At 50.3% G+C, this 17,669-nt stretch overlaps 1 protein-coding gene across 2 annotated transcripts in view; it reads right to left on the bottom strand.

The window, feature by feature from the left end:
* Positions 1–17,669, bottom strand: part of CLIC5 (chloride intracellular channel 5) — a 193,455-nt gene that overhangs the window by 15,791 nt on the left and 159,995 nt on the right. For both annotated transcript variants that reach the window (XM_075554086.1, XM_075554087.1), the window contains exon 4: positions 16,618–16,724. In XM_075554086.1, the coding sequence (XP_075410201.1) occupies positions 16,618–16,724 (107 nt within the window). The remainder of the gene's footprint in view (positions 1–16,617; positions 16,725–17,669) is intronic.

Genomic DNA, 17,669 nt, shown 5'->3' with positions numbered 1-17,669 from the left:
GGCTTGCAAGGCTACTGTCTGATTGAAAATGCTATTTTGAGTATCAGAGGTAGAATCTTCTAGAATTTCTTCTATTGAAATCATCATCTCTGCTCACACAGGTTTTACTCAGAAAGGCAAAGGAGGAAATCAACCCCCTACCCCCCCCCCCGACACACACACCTTTCAAACATTAACCTTATTATATTAATTAGGAGCAGAACCAGGATTTCAAAATAGGTTGTTGGATTCCAAGACGTCTTCTAGTCTACAAGATTGCCCCAATGTACCAGAGATTGTCCCAACAGCCCCTTGAGGAGCTACCTCACCTGCCACCTCCCTTTGCTGCTGTGCAGGTCTCTCGTGTACCCTGGGAAGTGAGACGTGTGGTTTTCCAGATCTGACTCCCTCGGGCCGCACTTCCCAGCTGACTTAACAATCTTGCGTACTACTGTGATGGAGTCCCGGGGTGGTGGAAATGATGAACATCTGTGAACCTAAAGCTTGACAGTTGCGTCTGTTCTGAACCACCTTGGAGGAATGGCCTGGCGAGCTACTTTCCAAAAAGCAACCAGGGAGGGAGCCCATTAGAATGGAGCACAGTGCTACTCCAGCAAGCCTGTGGGCACCATGGGCCAGCACTGACTCGAGGGTGACTGCTTTGTGACTCTGACATTACCAACAGTTTGCTTTTAGCTGAAATTCTTCATGCTCCCAGAGAGCATGGCTGGCCCTACTAGGCAGAGTGATCTCTGAGCAGGGAATGGACCACAAAACAAAACTCATTGCCATCGAGTCGATTCTGATTCATGGCAACCCTACAGGACAATGAAGAACTGCTTCTAAGGGTTTCCGGGCCTGTAGCTCTTTATGGGAGTCGAAAGCCTCACCTTCCTACTGTGGAGCTCCTGGTGGATTCGAACTGCTGACCTGGAGGGAACAGCCCAACCTGTGACCAGGGCACCATCAGTGCTCTCTCAGAGTACACCCCGGATGCTTCAAATAATCTCTCAGCAACAACTGTCAACTCTGCTGGCACCGGGGGCAAATACTATCACTTTGTCTATGTGACCCCAGAACACTGGGGAAAGGTGAGAGAGCCATCGGAGGGTGTGAGGACAGACATATCTAATACCTAGGGGTCTGAAGGAAGACTTTTCATCTTCTTTGAGATCATGTTCATAAATCCAACAGGTTAAAACAACAACAGAAACCATGCAGCTGTGGAGAAGAACCCAATGGGGTCGCCTCATTGCACTTCTTTGGAGAGACCATACAGAGATGACCACACTATTGTGGACAGCTAAGGACACCAGCAACAGTGTGATCGCTACATGCTACAGAGGTAGCGATGGCATCGTTCTTGCGGCTGTACAACTCCCGTTTATGCGGAGGCAGCAGGGAAGGAGAGGGCCCGGGAAGGAGCAGGTGAGCAGCCCCAGGTCGCTCCGTGTCTAGGGTCGAAAGTGAAGCTTAGCTAGAACGGTCCAGGGCCAAGGAGAATCCCGAGAGCTTCCAGCGTGCCAGTGGCCAGCGATGACATCGCTCGGGGCCCTCTCTTCCGGATCGCCATTGTGCTCCCCCGACGGGGCAGGGGTGTCGAACGTTCTCACAGCCAGAGAGGAGGACGTGGTCGAAGTAGCTCTGGCTGTGGAAGACCTGAGGGCTCGCTTGCGGGAAATAATTCTGGGGCTTCTCGTGAGAGCCGGGGTTGTGGAAACAGTGGGTTTCTGTGAAAGCTACACGCAACAATGGTCACGTCCGTAGATGCCCGTGCTGCTGCCTCTGGAGTGGTGGCCGCTGGGTAGAGAAGAGTCCACAGCCCCGTGCTGCCGGTGGCTGGGGCAGGAGTGGTGTTCTAGGAAGAATTTGGGTCTTGGATGGGAGGATGGATTAAAGGACACGCTCCTACAGTGCCTTTCCGAAAGTGAGATACCAGTACACAATTCTTTCCCCCGAAGACAGTATCTCCAACATGGTGTACGACAGCGTAGACATACCCTCGTCTGTTTCAGTGAGGGAATTCCCAAGTAAGCACTGGGGAGCACCCTCTCTCCCAAATGACAGGGCTTCAAAAAATGGGATGGGGAAAAAGCCATTGTTTTCAGTTTCCATCTCCCATGCACTTTCTGAAGCCCCCTTGTGTCTCCCCAGGTGACCGAGGGCATTGTATTTGTTTGTTTGTTTGCTTGCTTGTTTATCAGGAAGAAGCTGTATTCTGTGTACAGCTTCCTCCCTGAGTCCTATGGCGAATCCATGTGAAGAACCATCCTTTGGACATGTCTCCACAGATTTAGTTCATATTCAGCCTACGTTCAGAACTCCGATCATTCTCACACCCAAACAAACAAACAAACAAATAGCAAGGCGAGATTTGACTGTGCTTCAAACACCAGTACGGTTAGGACAGCTTCAGCATGCCTCTCGTGTTCTGTGTGTGTGGGGGGGCGGGGGGGTATGAAGAGAAGTAAGGAGACTATACAACTCCAGAATCAGATCCTTGCCCCAAATCTCCTCAAAACCACAGTAAATTTGAAGAGAAAGATGATCACTTAGGTTTTCAAACTTAGCTCTCCTTTTGTGTACACAGTGTGTACCGATGCAGATTCCAACAACGTCTAGCAGTGGGAGGAGAGAGACAGGCTGTGAATGGAGCCAGATATGGGTGAAGGAGGAAGGGCGAGAGGCCAGAGGAGTGAGCTCCTGGTCAGGGACTTCAGCCACGGAGCGGAGGCGACCCCTTCTGGCCTATCCTTGAGCTAACGCTTCTGTTTCTTGCTCGGCTGACTCGGAGGAGTGTTTTCTATTAGGCTTTCCAGAAACTCATAAATGGTTGTAAAACCCATTGTGCTAATAGAAGGGACGACATAAATGCTGACTGCAGCTATTGATGCTGGCTGGAGTTTAGGTAGCCGACCGAAGCAGGCTGAAACTGTGAGGGTTTTTTATGGTTACTTTGCAACAGGTTATTTTTAAGTATCAGGCCGTAGATTAGGATGGATGTTGATGTTCAAACATCTGGAACGAGCTGTTCATGAGAGAGTCTAACTCTCTTGGTCATCTGTCCCGACGTCGAGACCTAAACACTCTCTTTTTCCACACACCCAGCTCCGAAGCTGAAGTGCCCGGACCACAAATGTGGCTTGTTTCATCCACAGGTCATGTCTCTCTATAAGAGCTATGTATTAATGTTAGGCATTCCACTCCTGGAAAGTTGGAGGTTCAAAACCACCCAGAGACAACTCGGGAGACAGGTCTTCTGAGAGATCACGATGCTGAGACCCCGGAGGGGTGCAGGCCTACCCTGGGACCGGATTCCAGGGCACCTGGGACAGTGTGTGGTCATTCTGAGATTTAAAATTGCAGGTAAAGTTGGTCACCCGCCATCCCGGTGCCGTGACTCTAAATTTAAACAGTAGCTGGTTGGGGCCTTTTTGTGAATAGATGATGCATTGTTTCTGCTGTCCATTCTTTCACTCCTCAAACATGGATCTGACACACGCCAGATCAGGGACAGGTGTGGTGTCCCTTGTTTCTCGCCAGTTGCTGGGACATGAGTTAGTGAAGCTGAGAGCTGTGAGCAATAGTAATGGAAACACAAGGCATGGATTCTGTGAGAGCTTTGGTTTGTAAGTCACTGGACCATGGTTTCCTACGTGACCCACTCTGTGTACACGCTCAGCACCACAATGTGTTTTAAACCATATTACAAGAAAACAACTAGCTGCCATCGAGTCTGTGCCTACTCAGAGCGACCACATGGGACAGAATAGGGCTGACTCCATGAGTTCCCGAGACCGTAATTCTTTATGGGAGTAGAAAGTCCCTGCTTTTCCCCAAAGAGTTGCTGGTGGTTTCGAACTGCAGACCTTGCAGATCGCAACTCAACTCACAACCACGATGCCACCAAGGGTCCTTTTGAAACAGCAGAGCATCTTAAATGTACACTATTTATCCTCATGGGGTATCAATGTCCATGAGACTAGCTGCCTAGTTTGGGATCTACACTTTGCCACACAATGAGTCGAGCCTGGTTACTTAGCTTGGGAACCCCAGTTTCCATGTGTGTCAGTGGAGATCGGACCATGGCTTAGCCCAGAAGGTGACTGTGGGTAACGACTGCGTCAGCACCTACAGAAGGCTCAGCACCATGCCTGCCGTGCCTTGGGTGTGGTTTTGACATTCCCGAGTGAGGCGGGTGCCGTTGGGTGCTGCTGAGTCGGTTCCCCTCATGGAGACCCCATGTGGCTGAGAAGTGCCCCCACAGGATTTTCTCAGCTGTGACATTTACAGAAGGTTGCCAGGCCTGTTTCAAACCATCAACCTTTCAGTTCACCACGGAGTCGCCAGGGCTCCTCATGTGGTGCTGCTGGTGTGTAAGAATTCAAGCGAATGACAACAGCAGCAGCAAAACCCTAAGAAAATCTTTGTTTCAAGCAGCAAAAAAAAAAAAGAAAAGAAAAGAAAAAGAAATCAACCCTGGCTTCCGGCCTGGCTTGAGAAATACCGTACTTCACTCACCTTCTGCCCTGAGGGCATCACCCCAGACAAATATCGCTGGGCCTTCTCTTAGGTTTCATAAATGCTGACAGAACAGAGACCCTCAGCTGGCTCTTTCCTGCTGGCTCGGCAGCCTTAACCACAAGCCTGCCAGAGGAAACCCTCCCAACAGCCATGGAATAGCATGCTCTTTGAGGATGGGTCTGGGGAGGCTCCTGGGTGACCGAGACTTTTGCAGAATCTCCCCAATATGCCACAGTGATGCCCAGGCTTTCACCACGATGCTCCCTGAGGGCCCCCCCACTTAGATACTCCCCACCCCCCACGCCCCAGATCATGGACTGCAGGAGGACGCCTCCACTCCGTGTTTGGCTTGCATGCTGCAGTTCCCTGAGTGCTAGACTCCAGTCTGGAATCCGGAGGAAGCGTGTAGCAAATGTATTGTGAACTATTGTAGTTGTTTCCTAAAATTTGGGTCTGGCGATGATTTCATTGTTATCTATCTGAAAGGAGAATTTGAAGGAAGTGTGTGTCCCCCCCACTCCATATCTTTTTACCAGAGCTAAAAAAACAATCACATCACTTCGAAAGTAGATTAGATGCAAAGGGTCTCCTTTCCCTACTTGATGATGAAAACAATGACAGTTTTATTCGCAGGGTAGTAGCAGTACAAGTTGGGTTTCAAACCAGAAGGTCAGAAATTCAAAACCACCAGCTACTCCATGGGAGAAAGATGAGGCTTTCTATACCCATAACAGGTTACATCCTCCCACACCCGCAGGGGCAGTTCTACACTGTCTTATAGGGTCTCTGTGAGTCAGCATCAACTCGATGGCAGTGGGTGTTTGGGTGAATGTGTCCAGATGAAACAACTCATCTCCTCAGACTGCTTGACTTTCAGCTTGAGAGGCCAGATGACACACTTGTGAGCCAGGCCGGGTCTGTGAAAATTAAGAAAGAAAAGACAGGTGCAGCCTGGAAATGGGATGTGATGGCTGGAGGTACAGTAGTCAGGTTGTGGCATGACGATAAAACTCAGGAAAGACGGGTGTCTAGAGCTGTCCGGAGTCACACTAAAAGAGGACATGGCGCAGAGTAAAATGCTATAGATGTTTGGTCAGTAGAATAACTATTGGCTTCAGCTGCCATAATCAAGTTTCTATGACATGAAAACACAAGCTTTGCCGACATGTCATGACCACGTTATTACTGCAGCACCTTGCGCAGTGCCTGAACATGTGCGGCTAGAGAGAGTTCGTCGCGCGCTCCGTAGGCGCACGGGACTGGCTTTCCCAGATCCAGGAAGGCTTCTTCTGAGACGGAAAAGGACAGTGCAGGGGCAGGGTGGGTGGATTCCCTTTGCTGCATCTGGCCTCCCTGCCTGTCGATCTCAGCCCAAGCCACGCAGGGCCTCTTTGTCATCAGAGCTGCAACAGGGCCACAGGACACCACCAACTTCCACTTCTCTGCACGTGACACAGTAGAACTGAGGCGAAGCCAGGCTAACATTTGTCTTCAAGGCCCCCTCTGAGGGGAAGGAACAGAACATGGGACATGAATGCAAATGTCAGCCAGTCTGAGACCATCTGCGTGAGGACAGGGCTGGGGTAAGCCACCCCGCTGCCTCCCCAAACATTCAGGATCAGAGGCGGGTCCCAGACGTGGGAACGGTGCTGAGAAACGTGTTCCTACATTCCCAATCATTAAATGCTGCTGTGGCCCGCGGTCCCAGAATAATCATTTGCCCTCTGGCTTCTAGCTGGGAGAACATTTGAATTTTGCCTTCTGTGTTTTCTCTTCGACTCTTGGTGAAGTTTCCCCTTTAACACCAAATATATTTTCCTTGACTGTAGTTATTTTTAAAAAAAGGAAGGGTGAGAAGAAAAATACCACTTATGCTCCCAGCACCTCCCTAAAGCCGCAGTGACAGACGCGCATATTGACAGATCCCTAATGAAATCACTCCTTTACGGGGTGGCTTCAGTTCTTCTAAACGGTGAAAGTTGAAGTCATAGGACGGAGGTTATCAAAGCATTCGATGTTCTCTGCTGACAGTTCTAGTCACAGAACTTCAGGAGCTAACTGGGAAGTTTCAAAGAGAAATAAGCAAGAGAATTGTCGTCGTCGTCATCGTTGTTGGGTCTGTTCCAGCGCATAGTGACTCAACAGAACGAAACCATGCTCCGTCCGGATCCAAGTTCACCATCAGGGTGATGTTGCGCACATTTTTGCAGGCATGGTGTCAAAGCATCTCTCGGAAAATCTCCCTGACAGGAAGCCTGGTAGTGCAGTAGTTAAAGCGCTTGACTGTTCACTGAAAGGACATTTCCAACCCACTGGCTAGCTGTCCCTGGTAGGAGCCCAGGTGGTGTCGTGGTTACAATTGCAAGGCCAGGAGATCAAAACCACCAGCCACTCTTCTGGAGAAAGGTGGGCTTGCTCTACCCATAATGAGTGAGTCTCACAGGGGCAGTTCTACCCTGTGTCATGGGGTCACTACCGGTCAGCAACGACTCGATGGGTTGGGTTTCTGAGCTGCTGTTTGAGAGGGAGAGGGGCCAGCTCTGCACTGTCCTCTGAGTCAGAACCAGCTCTCCGCGGTCAAAGGCAAAGACCAACAACTTCCTGTTGTTGAATCAATTTTGGTCTTAAGGTTCTATTTCTGTGTAGCACCATATATATATATATATATATATAAAATGAAAAATACTGATCAATGAAAAATACTAGACTAGCTTTAACCCCGGTCTCAATTCTCACATTGTATTAATACTTGTTTGCAGTAAAAAGAGTTTAGCCTTGAGAAGTGCCTGGTCTGTCCAGACCCATCCTAGGGTCCACCAGGGCTTCTGAAAGCTTGTCCCCATGTGTCAGTCAGTGCTTCCTGCTGCAAAAAGATGCCCACCCTGGCTGCATCTTTAGTTAGGGACAGAACTGACCATGGACATCTATGCTTTGGACATTTGTCAGGAGGCTCAGCACACCCGTTGGGTTTTATATGCTGTCCCTTGCCAGCCCCACAGCTATCCAAAACAAGGCACCCTTTCTAAATATTGCTCTCCCCAGACCTAGTCTCCAGTAAGAATAAACAGAGACAAGGGACAGTGCCCTCCCCCCAAGCTATATTCTAATCACAGACAAGGGGCTATTAGGGCAGCCCAGTCTGTAAACGAACTGCGGTGTTCCCGACCTAAACACACACAATGGAAGGTGGAAACACACACCCACATGCACGCTATTGCATACCTGTGGTCTAAACACCATGTGCTTAATGGCCATGCTGCCGCCCTTCATCAATATAATATACCCATAAATGTGTGTATATATATATATATATATATATATTTAAGGAAGCATGTGAAGCCCTTAGCTAGCATTTGAAAACATCAGACTACACACATGCTGTCTGTGGAGATGCCTGTGTATAGACACACACACACACACACACACACACACACACACACACACACACTCACACCCCCCCGAAAGAGAGACAGCAGAAAAAGACACTGGTTTAGTGACCACATGTGAAGGGGCTAAAGACCAGAGGCGCCAGCTGCTCAGGACAGACACGCAGCCCTAGGGAGAGGACAGAGAGCATGTCACCTGTGTTCCAGTGAGTCAGCTCAGGTCCCTTTCTTCCCTGGCTCTTGATCTGAGGCCAGGCCAGGAAGACCCATTCTGGTCAGATAGGGACATCCGACCCCATGGAATGGTGTTAGTGGTCTCAGCTCAACTCCAGCCAGGAAGCCCACACAGCAACACACCAGGCGGACTCCTTCCACTAATGATTGTGCCCACCCACGCAGGACCACCTTCCTCTTCTCTTGCCTGCCCCTCCCCCATTCAACAAGTCAGGCACCAGGACCCCTTCCTTAGGACTGCCCAAGGCTTCATTTCAGGCACACAATTACGTTACAAGTTGGGAGCATCCCCTCTGGATAAAACACAGCATCAAAGACTCACTGGAAGACATAGGGGGGGGGTCTACCCCGACCTGGCAGAGCCCTCTGTGTCTGTGAGCTCCGGGGACGCCCTCAGTCTGTGCTGGCTCAGTGACTTGGCAGGTGGCAGCGGACCTTTCATCCTCTGGGATTTTATGAGCCGTGGGAAGGCCCCGGGGTGCAGGTGATACCGGAACCATTTCCAGCACCCAGGGCCTGAGGCCCCCGATGTTGGTCTGGGGGCCCTTGGGTCGATTGCTTCTCAGAGTCCTCCTATGTGACCGAGCAGACCCGGTGCCTGGGCTTTCCTTGAGCCCATCTTAGGTCTGGTTTCCCAGGGAGCAGCCGCTGGGATTGAACTGCCGACCTTTCGGTTCTCGGCAGAGGGCTGTCCTGCTGCAGGGGAATTCTAACGTTCACGCGGGACAGCGGGGCACATATCGGCTTCGTGTCCATCTCAGAGTGGGGCGTTGCTGGGGGAGGCAGAGGCTGGATGGGAGATGGTTGTCCCTGTGGACTGGACCCAGTAGTCCAGGGGCGGAAGGCTGTGTGTGGGGGAGGTCGGGGGGGTGAGAACTTGAGTGTCCTGAGACTTGAAATAGAGCATGCACACCCTCTCTTCTAAGCCTGCTGGTCCCATTACGGGCACTGGGGAAACGCCCTACCATGCCCCCAGTGCCCTTCCTTCTACCCTCACCCCTCCATGTGTTTGCTCTCACCACGCTTTGGGGGGAAACAGTGCAGAGCTGACTTTGATAGGGAGGAGCTTGTTAGCTCTGGGGTAACAGCCCTCCAGGCCACTGTGAATATTTTAGATCAAGGAAGTTCATCAGAGTGAAGATGGTGGAGAGAAGAAAAACGCAGGGGGAAAAGGAGAAAGCAGCATTAGGGACAGTTTGTCACCAGCGCACCCTGGGCTGCATCAGGCCTTGGGGACACGTGCATCCATTGGTGTCCCCAGCGATCATGGAAGGTGGCTTAGAAATCCTGGGCAGACCTGGCCTTTCGGGAACGCCGGGCAAAGTTTAGGCAGCCCGGGCCCTGTCTGCAGAAGGCTTGAAACCAGCAGCTGTTCCTCTGGAGAAAGCTGGGTCTCCTGCTCCCTCACGAAGAGGCACAGTCTCAGAAAGCCATAGGACTTGTCCCAGCCTGTCCTATAGGGTCGCTGTGAGTCAGCACGGACTCAGGCCTCTGAGCTGGATGTGGTTTGAACCAGTACAGGTGCTGATTGCTGTGCCTGCCAGAAGAGGGCAGCACACACTTCTGCATGGCAGGGGAAGCTGGTGTGGCGGGTCCAGAGGGTAGACACTAGGGCATTTGGGCTTGGCGAGTGCATTCAATGGCAGGGGCAGCACAGCTGTCACTTACAAATGTCTGCTGGGAGCCAAGAACTGACTGAAGTGCTCTATGTCCATTCAGTCATTTAATTCACATGGCAATGAGATGCGAAGGGCCACTAACCTTGTATCCAGGTGAAGAGACTGAGAGGTATAGGAATCAGGCAGTGTCACTAAGGTAGAGGCCAGCAAACCACAGAGCAAGTGCTCCATCTTTGGTTGGACTCCCCAGTGGATCACAGGAGGATCAGCCACCAGTTAGAATAACACAAACTAGCACCTCTTTCTCTATGACCCTCAGTCCAAGGTGGAGCTTCCCATCTCTAAATGGCCTGAGGGGGGGTGGGTGGGGTGGAGGTGTACAAAAGGGTCATATGAAGAGAATTTGAAAAGTCCATGAAAAGATGCTATGATTTTTTTCAAGGCACTTTAAGAATATTTAGAATTTAACCTCTCTCTTTGCATCATGCATTACGTGAAAATTTAAGAAAATTTTCCCTCTTGAAAGCTTTTCCTAAATGAACAATGTGACATTTAGGATTCATACTTTTATCTTTTTTTAACTTTGCTCTAACATTTTATTTTATTGACATGTTAAACAATGTTTAAAATTGTTTATTAGGTGGGAGTTGACCTTCCAGATCATCAACTTTGCAATCAACCTTCTCACTAGCTTACCCTTAATTCTGTTTATCCAAGAGCTTTTTGCAGCCCTACCTGCCCATCCTGTATTTTGTAGCCCATGAAAATTGTATGAATCTCAAATTTCAGAAATGTTGCTGGAGCATAGATCCATTTGTTGGCGTGTCACCTTTGCTGTTTCGACAGCAGAGTGGAGTCGTTCTGACAGATGCTGGAAAATATGTGCTGTCTGATGCTTTGCAGCCTTGGCCTTAGGGCTAAGGGCTAGATGGCCTCACGCCAGAAGCTCAGGGAGTTGAAGCTTTGCTGGGTATGCGTAGCTCTGCTATCCCAGCAGGAGCTGGAAGCAGCAGGACCTGGGTTCCCTTTCTTCCCAACAAGGTAGCTCCCTCCGCGTCTGAGCAGAAGCGAGGGTATGACACTTCAATGCACAGCCTCAGAGAAGCAATACAAAACTCATCACACCCATTTGCCAGTGAGTAGATGCTGACTCACAGTGACCCTATAGGACAGGGTAGAACTGCTCCTGTGGGTTTCTAAGACTGCAAATCTTTCCAGGTATAGCAGGCCTCCTCTTTCATCCGTGGAGCAGCTGGTGGTTTCAAACTGCTGACTTGGTAGTTTATAGCTCAATGCATACCCCCACTGGGCTACCAGGGCTCCTTAGAGAAGCAGTGCAATGCAAAATTTGAGAAGGTAGGACCGTATTTCCCACAGTGGGCAATACAACTCCCCAGAGAGAACAGTTACTTGTACGTTATCCTGTGTATTACAGTATGGAAGCCTTTAACTGCCAATGAGCTGCTGATTTAGTTAAAATTTTCTTTCTGAAAAGGGGCTGGCAGTCAAATAAGTTTGGGAGCCCATCGTCTATGGGACTCACCTTCCAAATCTCCTTGAATCTAGACTGAGCATTTTGTCATAACTTGAGAGTGTTGTGATCAGATTGCTTCTTATCATTGCTGCGTGTCATTGTGCTTTCCCTGGGAATCTTCTTTGTTTCTTCATTGTTGTTCACTGCCTTGAATGTGTGCCCCAACCCAGGGCAACCCCCTGCACCACGGAAGGAAACACGGCCTGCTCCGGCACATCCCTGTGACTGTGTACGGAGCCTGCCAGTGGGACCCATAGGGCTTTTGTTGGCTGATGTGCAGAGGCAGATCACCAGGCCTTTCTTCCAAGGCACTTCTAGTCAGACAGCTCGGTGCACAGTTGACGCCACCGTGACTTGCAGCAAGCTTTAGAGAGGAGGCCACACTGGCTTTCATTTGGAAACAGAACCGAGGCAGCTCGAGGGCTTTTGGTCTGTGGACTCGGCCCTGGCCAATGGCTATTCATCTGATTCAGGGAAGGCCCGGAGCCAGCGGGCAGAGGGAACCCTGCTGCGCCAGCCTTCCTACAGTGGCAGCCGGGCTCACATTTGCCCTGGGAGCAGCGGGAGCAGGGGGAGCAGGAGCTGAGCCCCATGCAAGTGCTTTTCATTTGGGGACATGTGTCCTGCATTTTCTGGGACAGGACCAATTTCTTATAATCTGATTATTTTCAATGAAGGCAATTTGTTAGACATCTGACTTTCCGTTTGGAAAATAGGGCCTTTATAATTATAACTAGAATTCCTCGTGGTAAAGTAGGTTAATCTGTGGGGTGCTCACCCCAAGGCTGGAAGTTGAACCGGATGCATGCGATGCTCTGGGGAAGAAAGCAGAGGCTGTCTACTCCCACAATGGTTTACAAACTCAGAAACGCTAGGGGGTGTTCTACTCTGCCCTCTTGGCTTGCTCTGAGTGGGAATCAACTCACTCAGGGGCAGTGGGTACAGTTCCATGTAGGGAGGGGGAAAGCTAGAGAAACCACCCAACGTGCAGACAGTCCTGGCACCAGAAACACACGGCACCCCACAAAGCTTCACCTAACTAGTTGATTTCATTGCTCATGATCGTTTTCTATGCGACTTTCCTTTCACGTATGGATTTTATTGACAGTTTTTCTTTTTTCTTGCTTGCTTTTCTCTTACCAGAAGCCCTGGTATCGTAGTGGTCATGAGCTGGGCTGTAATCCACGAGGTCCGCAGTTCTGAACCATCTCCGTGGGCAAAAGAGAAGGCTCTTTACTCCCGTACAGAGCGACAGTGTCAGAAACGCCCAGGGCAGTTCTCTCCTGTCCACAGGGTTGCTCTGAGCCGGCATGCGTCCCTCAATGGCAGTGAATGGATGTTTTGTTTTCTTTTGGGTTAGGTCTTACTGTTTCACCAGATTTTATGGTTTCCCTCTTCTCTTGAGGTTTTAACATCTTTGTTAAGGTCTTTTGTGTTTTTATTTCACTGTTGTTGCTGTCTTCCTTGAAGGAAACTTATTTTGATCCGTGTAGTTTTGTTTCACTTGGGTCTTTCTTTAATAGGGTGATTGATTGCTTGTAATGTTGTCCACAATGCCATCTTCTGTTGGCCTTGGTTCTCTGTCTAAAGAACTCCCTTTGGCGTGTTTTAAGGCTGGTCTTGTTTCTACAAACGCCTTTCACGTCTCTTGAGGTAGTCTACTAGAACAAGTCATTCAGGAGGAGCTTGTGAGGGGTTCACAGTGCCTTCCTAAAATAAAATTGTGTGCAGGTTGGAAGTGAAAGGGGGCAGGTCTTGGCCAGGCCATGCGGGAGCCCACCGGTGATGATGACCCATGGCGACTTCCCAGGACAGATTAAACCGCTCCTTAGGGTTGCCAGGCTGTAAGTCTTGCTGAAAGCAGAAAGCCTCATGTTCCTCCTTCAGAGCCATCGGTGGGTCCTGAACTGCCACTTTGGGGTTATCAGTCCAACACCTAACCCAGGGAGTCAGGGGGTTCTGCTTAAATCAAAGAGAAACCAAAGACACAAGAGGAGCGATCTGCAGAAGGGATGCTTGACAGGTGCAGAACTGAAGACCCAGAAAACAATATTTTTAGGGAAGCAGGGCTGTGGAGGCATGGCAATGGATGCTAAGCTGTTACTCCTGCTGGGGGCCAATACACGGAGTTGGGGAAGCAGGGAGCCGGTGTGAACCCCCTCACTGGCAAGCTGCAGTGTGGGGTGGGACTGAGGTGACTCTGGGAACCAGCCCATGGGGAGTCAGGCAGGCAAGTGTTTATGAGCCTTGACCTTTGGCTGGCTGAGCCTAAGAACTCTGAGCTGGAAGTTACCAACTTGGGTGGCAGGAGATTGGGGCATGGGGGAGAGGAGCAGAGGGCAAAGGAGAGGAGCGAGTGCATTATTGCTACCTCGAGGAGAGAGAGGTGGCGCTGTGTCCAAAGAAGGAGACAAGGAAAACAAAGGGGGTGAGCCTTGGGGGAAGGCCCTTCTGGGGAGGCAGGCAGGAGCTTTTAACAATGTGCAAACGAGTTAGGGGAAGAGCGAGTGACAAAGGGCAAAATCCATGAGTGTGGTGTAGCAGAAGATGGAGAACAATGGAAAGTGGAGGACCTTGAGTGTGTCAGAAAGCGATCCCTGGTGCTCGGTGGAAACTGCTGCTCTGGCTTTGGGACAGGAGCACTGTACGTGTGGACAGTGTGGGAATGCCATGGGTAACTGGAAAAGTCTGGAAGATCCTCATGAGATCATCTTCGTGAGGAGGCTCTGACAAGGAGCAAGGGAAAGATTGGTGACCAAGAGGCAAGGGCCCTGGGTGTGGACCCCGGGGTCGAGGGCTCTGCCATTTGGGACTAGGATGAGCCACGGGAGTCATTCATGTGCCTCAGCGTCCTCTGCTGGTGACAACTGGCCTTCCTCACAGATGTCTGTAATGGGGGGCGGGGGGGGTCGGTACTGTAGGCTTTCGGGACAAAGAACCACTAATATGGTGGCTCCAAAGGACAGGATGAGCCACAGTGGTGCTGTTGTGGGGCACTTGGTGACTCAGTATGCACCCACCTACTGGGGAGAAATAAGTGGCGGTGGACTTCCATAAAGATCACAGACCTGGAACCTCTCCGGGGCAAGTGGCCAGACGTCACAAACTCAAGGAATCCGCGGGGCCCTGCTCCTTCGAGGCTCCTGGGGAGCACCCTGCAGGGGGCCTCTGCCAGCTCGTGGGGCCCCAGCTGTTCTCTGCCTGTGGCAGCCTCAGTCCAGGCTCTGCCTCCGATGTCACAGGGCCACCTTCTTCCTCCCTGCATCTCTGGGTGTCTCTCCTTTTCTTAGAAGGGCATCAGGCATTGACTCTCAGTCCCATGCTTAGTCTGGGATCATTTCATCTTGAGAGCCATGAATTACATCTGCCAAGACCTTGTTTTTAAGGATGGTCACCTCCACAGGTTCCAGGTGGACATATATTCTGGGGACTATAAATTATGATAGGGTCCTAACTGCACGGAATGGGAGACAGTGCATATACCCTAACCACATTCCCCGTGCTTCATCTTGCTGGTGATTCTAAAAGGCCCCTAAGACCGTGGTACCCCAATGGCTACCTATTGCCCACAGCACAAAAGCCGAGTGTTCTGGGCTGGGGCTGTGGGTTCTGACTTGTTTTCCAGGTCTCTCTGTCTGTATTGTTGTCTCCTCCCCCATGTTTTATCAGCTAGCCAGTTCTCCGTTGATTTTCAGGACCCAATCGAAACGCCTTCACAAAGCTTTCTCCAAGGACCCTGAAGGAAATCCTAGGGCAGAGATCATCCCGACTTTCCTTTGGCAGCTAATCGCCAGTGCAGCCGCCCCTCACTAAGCTGAGTCCTGCTGATGCAAACAGCACACTCGGATGCTTATCAAAGGTAGCAGGTTGGAGACCACACGGAGATGCCTCGAAAGAAAGATGCCTGGCGCTGTACTCATGAGAAATCCGCCGCTGCCCACGCTACCGAGCAGTTCCATTCTGACACGCATGAACGCGCCGGGAGTCGGAATCAACTCTGTGGTAAATATTTTTGTTTGGCTTTTCTGTGACTAAGTCATCATCTGCCTCTCATTGTGTTATTAGATTTGTGTGTGTGAATTTAAACCATTTCCCCCAGTGTTTCCCAAAGTGGGTAATACCGTCGCCCTGGGAGGCGCTGAAACTTCCTGCCCAAGGGGGCTCTGCAAGCAGACACCTGCACTCTGTTCTGGAGTCCGGACTACAGTGCAGACGTTCCTCATTGCCCGAGGGCAACACGTTTGGGAACCTGTGGTTTAGACCATGGAAGCCTGGAAGACGGGAAAGTGGCTTTGAGCCCCATAACGTAATTCACTGTGTCTGGCAAAACTCCAGACCTTAACTACTGTCAGTAAACGGTTTACTAATTGTGTCCGTCAACATTTCTTCTCTCTCCACCCAAGCATGGCGGCCTCTCCTGGTCAATTAGCTCAGAGGCACGCGCTTCTCTGCACGTTCAGAATATCTAGCACAGAGATCACCTTGTGGAGGTCCGTTGTTCGTTCGTTTGTCCATTCGTTCATTCATTCACTCCCACTCTCAGTCACACAGCAGTATCCGTGAAGGCTCTGGGAATGCCAGCATTACAATCTGAGGACAGGAACCCCCTCACCTTCCTTCCCCCTCCTCACGGGGCCTGATGCTCTTCTTCCCACAGAACATCTAGATTCTATTTGATGGCCTTAGTCAAATTGTCTTGGCTAACTCTTCTGCCAAATGTGGGAATGAAGGTGCTGTGGGTCAACATATGAGGCTCAAATTCCAACCAGAGGCCACCACAAGGGTACCAAGCCCTGAGCTCTTTGATGAATGCTGGGAATTAAGGACCAGATGACGGCTGAAGCCATGTGTTGAGAAGGGTCTTCCCCGGCATCCTCTGTACTTGCAGTGGGGCAAGTGCAGAGGACCAGGCATCTGCTGCCACCAACATTCTCCACCATGGGGGCTAGAGTGCCCTTCCAATGGCCTCTGATCCATTCCATTCCAGGGGCCAGAGGTAATTGGAATGGGTTTTTCCATAAGGACTTCTGTGAAGAGAGGCAGCAGGTTGAAACTTGGGACAAATGGCAGGCAGTGGTAAGGTGGGGAGAGTTCTCTGCAGTGTCTGATATTGTGCAACAAGAAACATTCAGAATCCAATAGAGTCATTAGGCTCAGTTGGCCTTTCTTCTACCTCTAGCCAGGTAGCAGGCAAGGCAGCATCTACACACACCTCCAAGTGTCTACAGAGAATTGGGATGGGTGTTAAGTCAAGCTATCTCGGTTCCAGATGGTTCTCTGCCTCCAGTATCTGGAATGCTCCAGGGTCAAGAGCAGGGAATGAAGGAAGGGTGTGACTCACCAGCATTGTCTTGCTGCTTCGTGTTTTTGATGTAAGCGGAGAACTTGGCGAAGATGTCAATGCCAGCAGTGTTGGACCCCCGGTGTTTCGCAGCCAGCTTAGGGTACCTGGAATGGAAGACGTGAGAATCCATGAGACCTGGGAGCTCCTTTCAGAGCGAGCCTGTTCCCATTCCCATCACCAAGAGCCTCACTCTTGTTTCTGCCTGGGGCTACAGGTCATTTATAGGTCCTTACCCCCAGCCTCTGGGAAGAATAGGAACTCTAAGCCCTACTACACAGATAGAGCCTGGTGGGGTGAATAGATCCATTGACCAGAATAACACCCAGAGGACCCAGAATGCAACTCCTTTCCAGAACCACCGGTAATGTCAAGCTCTGAGATCAGGTAGGGACACTGACATTTCCCCAGCACGCATTAGCATAGCCATTCACTTCCAGGTCTGTGATGATAGATACTCTTAGTTACACAGAGCTAATTCTGAGAGCAAAGAGACGGCAGGCACCTTGGCACCGAAGCCTTAAACTATTTCTCCAAAGGAAGGACATCCACCACCTTCTTTCTCTGAAATACCCTACACACACTTCTCTTGTCACAGAAATCACTAGCCTTCTGCAGCAGCAGCACGTGTGGTTGCAATTCCGTCATTTTTATGTGTGGAAATCCATTTGCAAGGATCTAGTTCTCCTCCCGTGCAGTCTTTCATTTCCAAACCAGAAGAGTACCAGAGGCAGACTGGGTTGGGCATGGATGTCTTTGACTTTGAGACTGAACAAGTTCAACTGTCTTCTGGGAGCTTTGACCCCACAAACACCATCAAACTGGGAGATTCAATTTTTAAAAACAAGTGAGATGTCAGAAACACTTCATACGTATGGCCAGTCAGGGGTCAAAAGAAGAGGAGGATATCTGCCTCGTTGTCATTATTATCAATGAACGTGGACCTTTGTGATTGATTGCTGGGGGTAGTTGTCTGCTATGAGCTGGTTGGTCACTCTATGTTTAAAAGCCAAAATATATCTTTTGTTCGTTTCAACGTCTTAATTTGAAAT

This window comes from Tenrec ecaudatus, chromosome 7 (genome assembly GCF_050624435.1).
Source record: "Tenrec ecaudatus isolate mTenEca1 chromosome 7, mTenEca1.hap1, whole genome shotgun sequence".
Taxonomy (NCBI): domain Eukaryota; kingdom Metazoa; phylum Chordata; class Mammalia; order Afrosoricida; family Tenrecidae; genus Tenrec; species Tenrec ecaudatus.
Note: the sequence above shows the minus strand (reverse complement) of the source record. Positions and strands in the feature narration are given on the sequence as shown.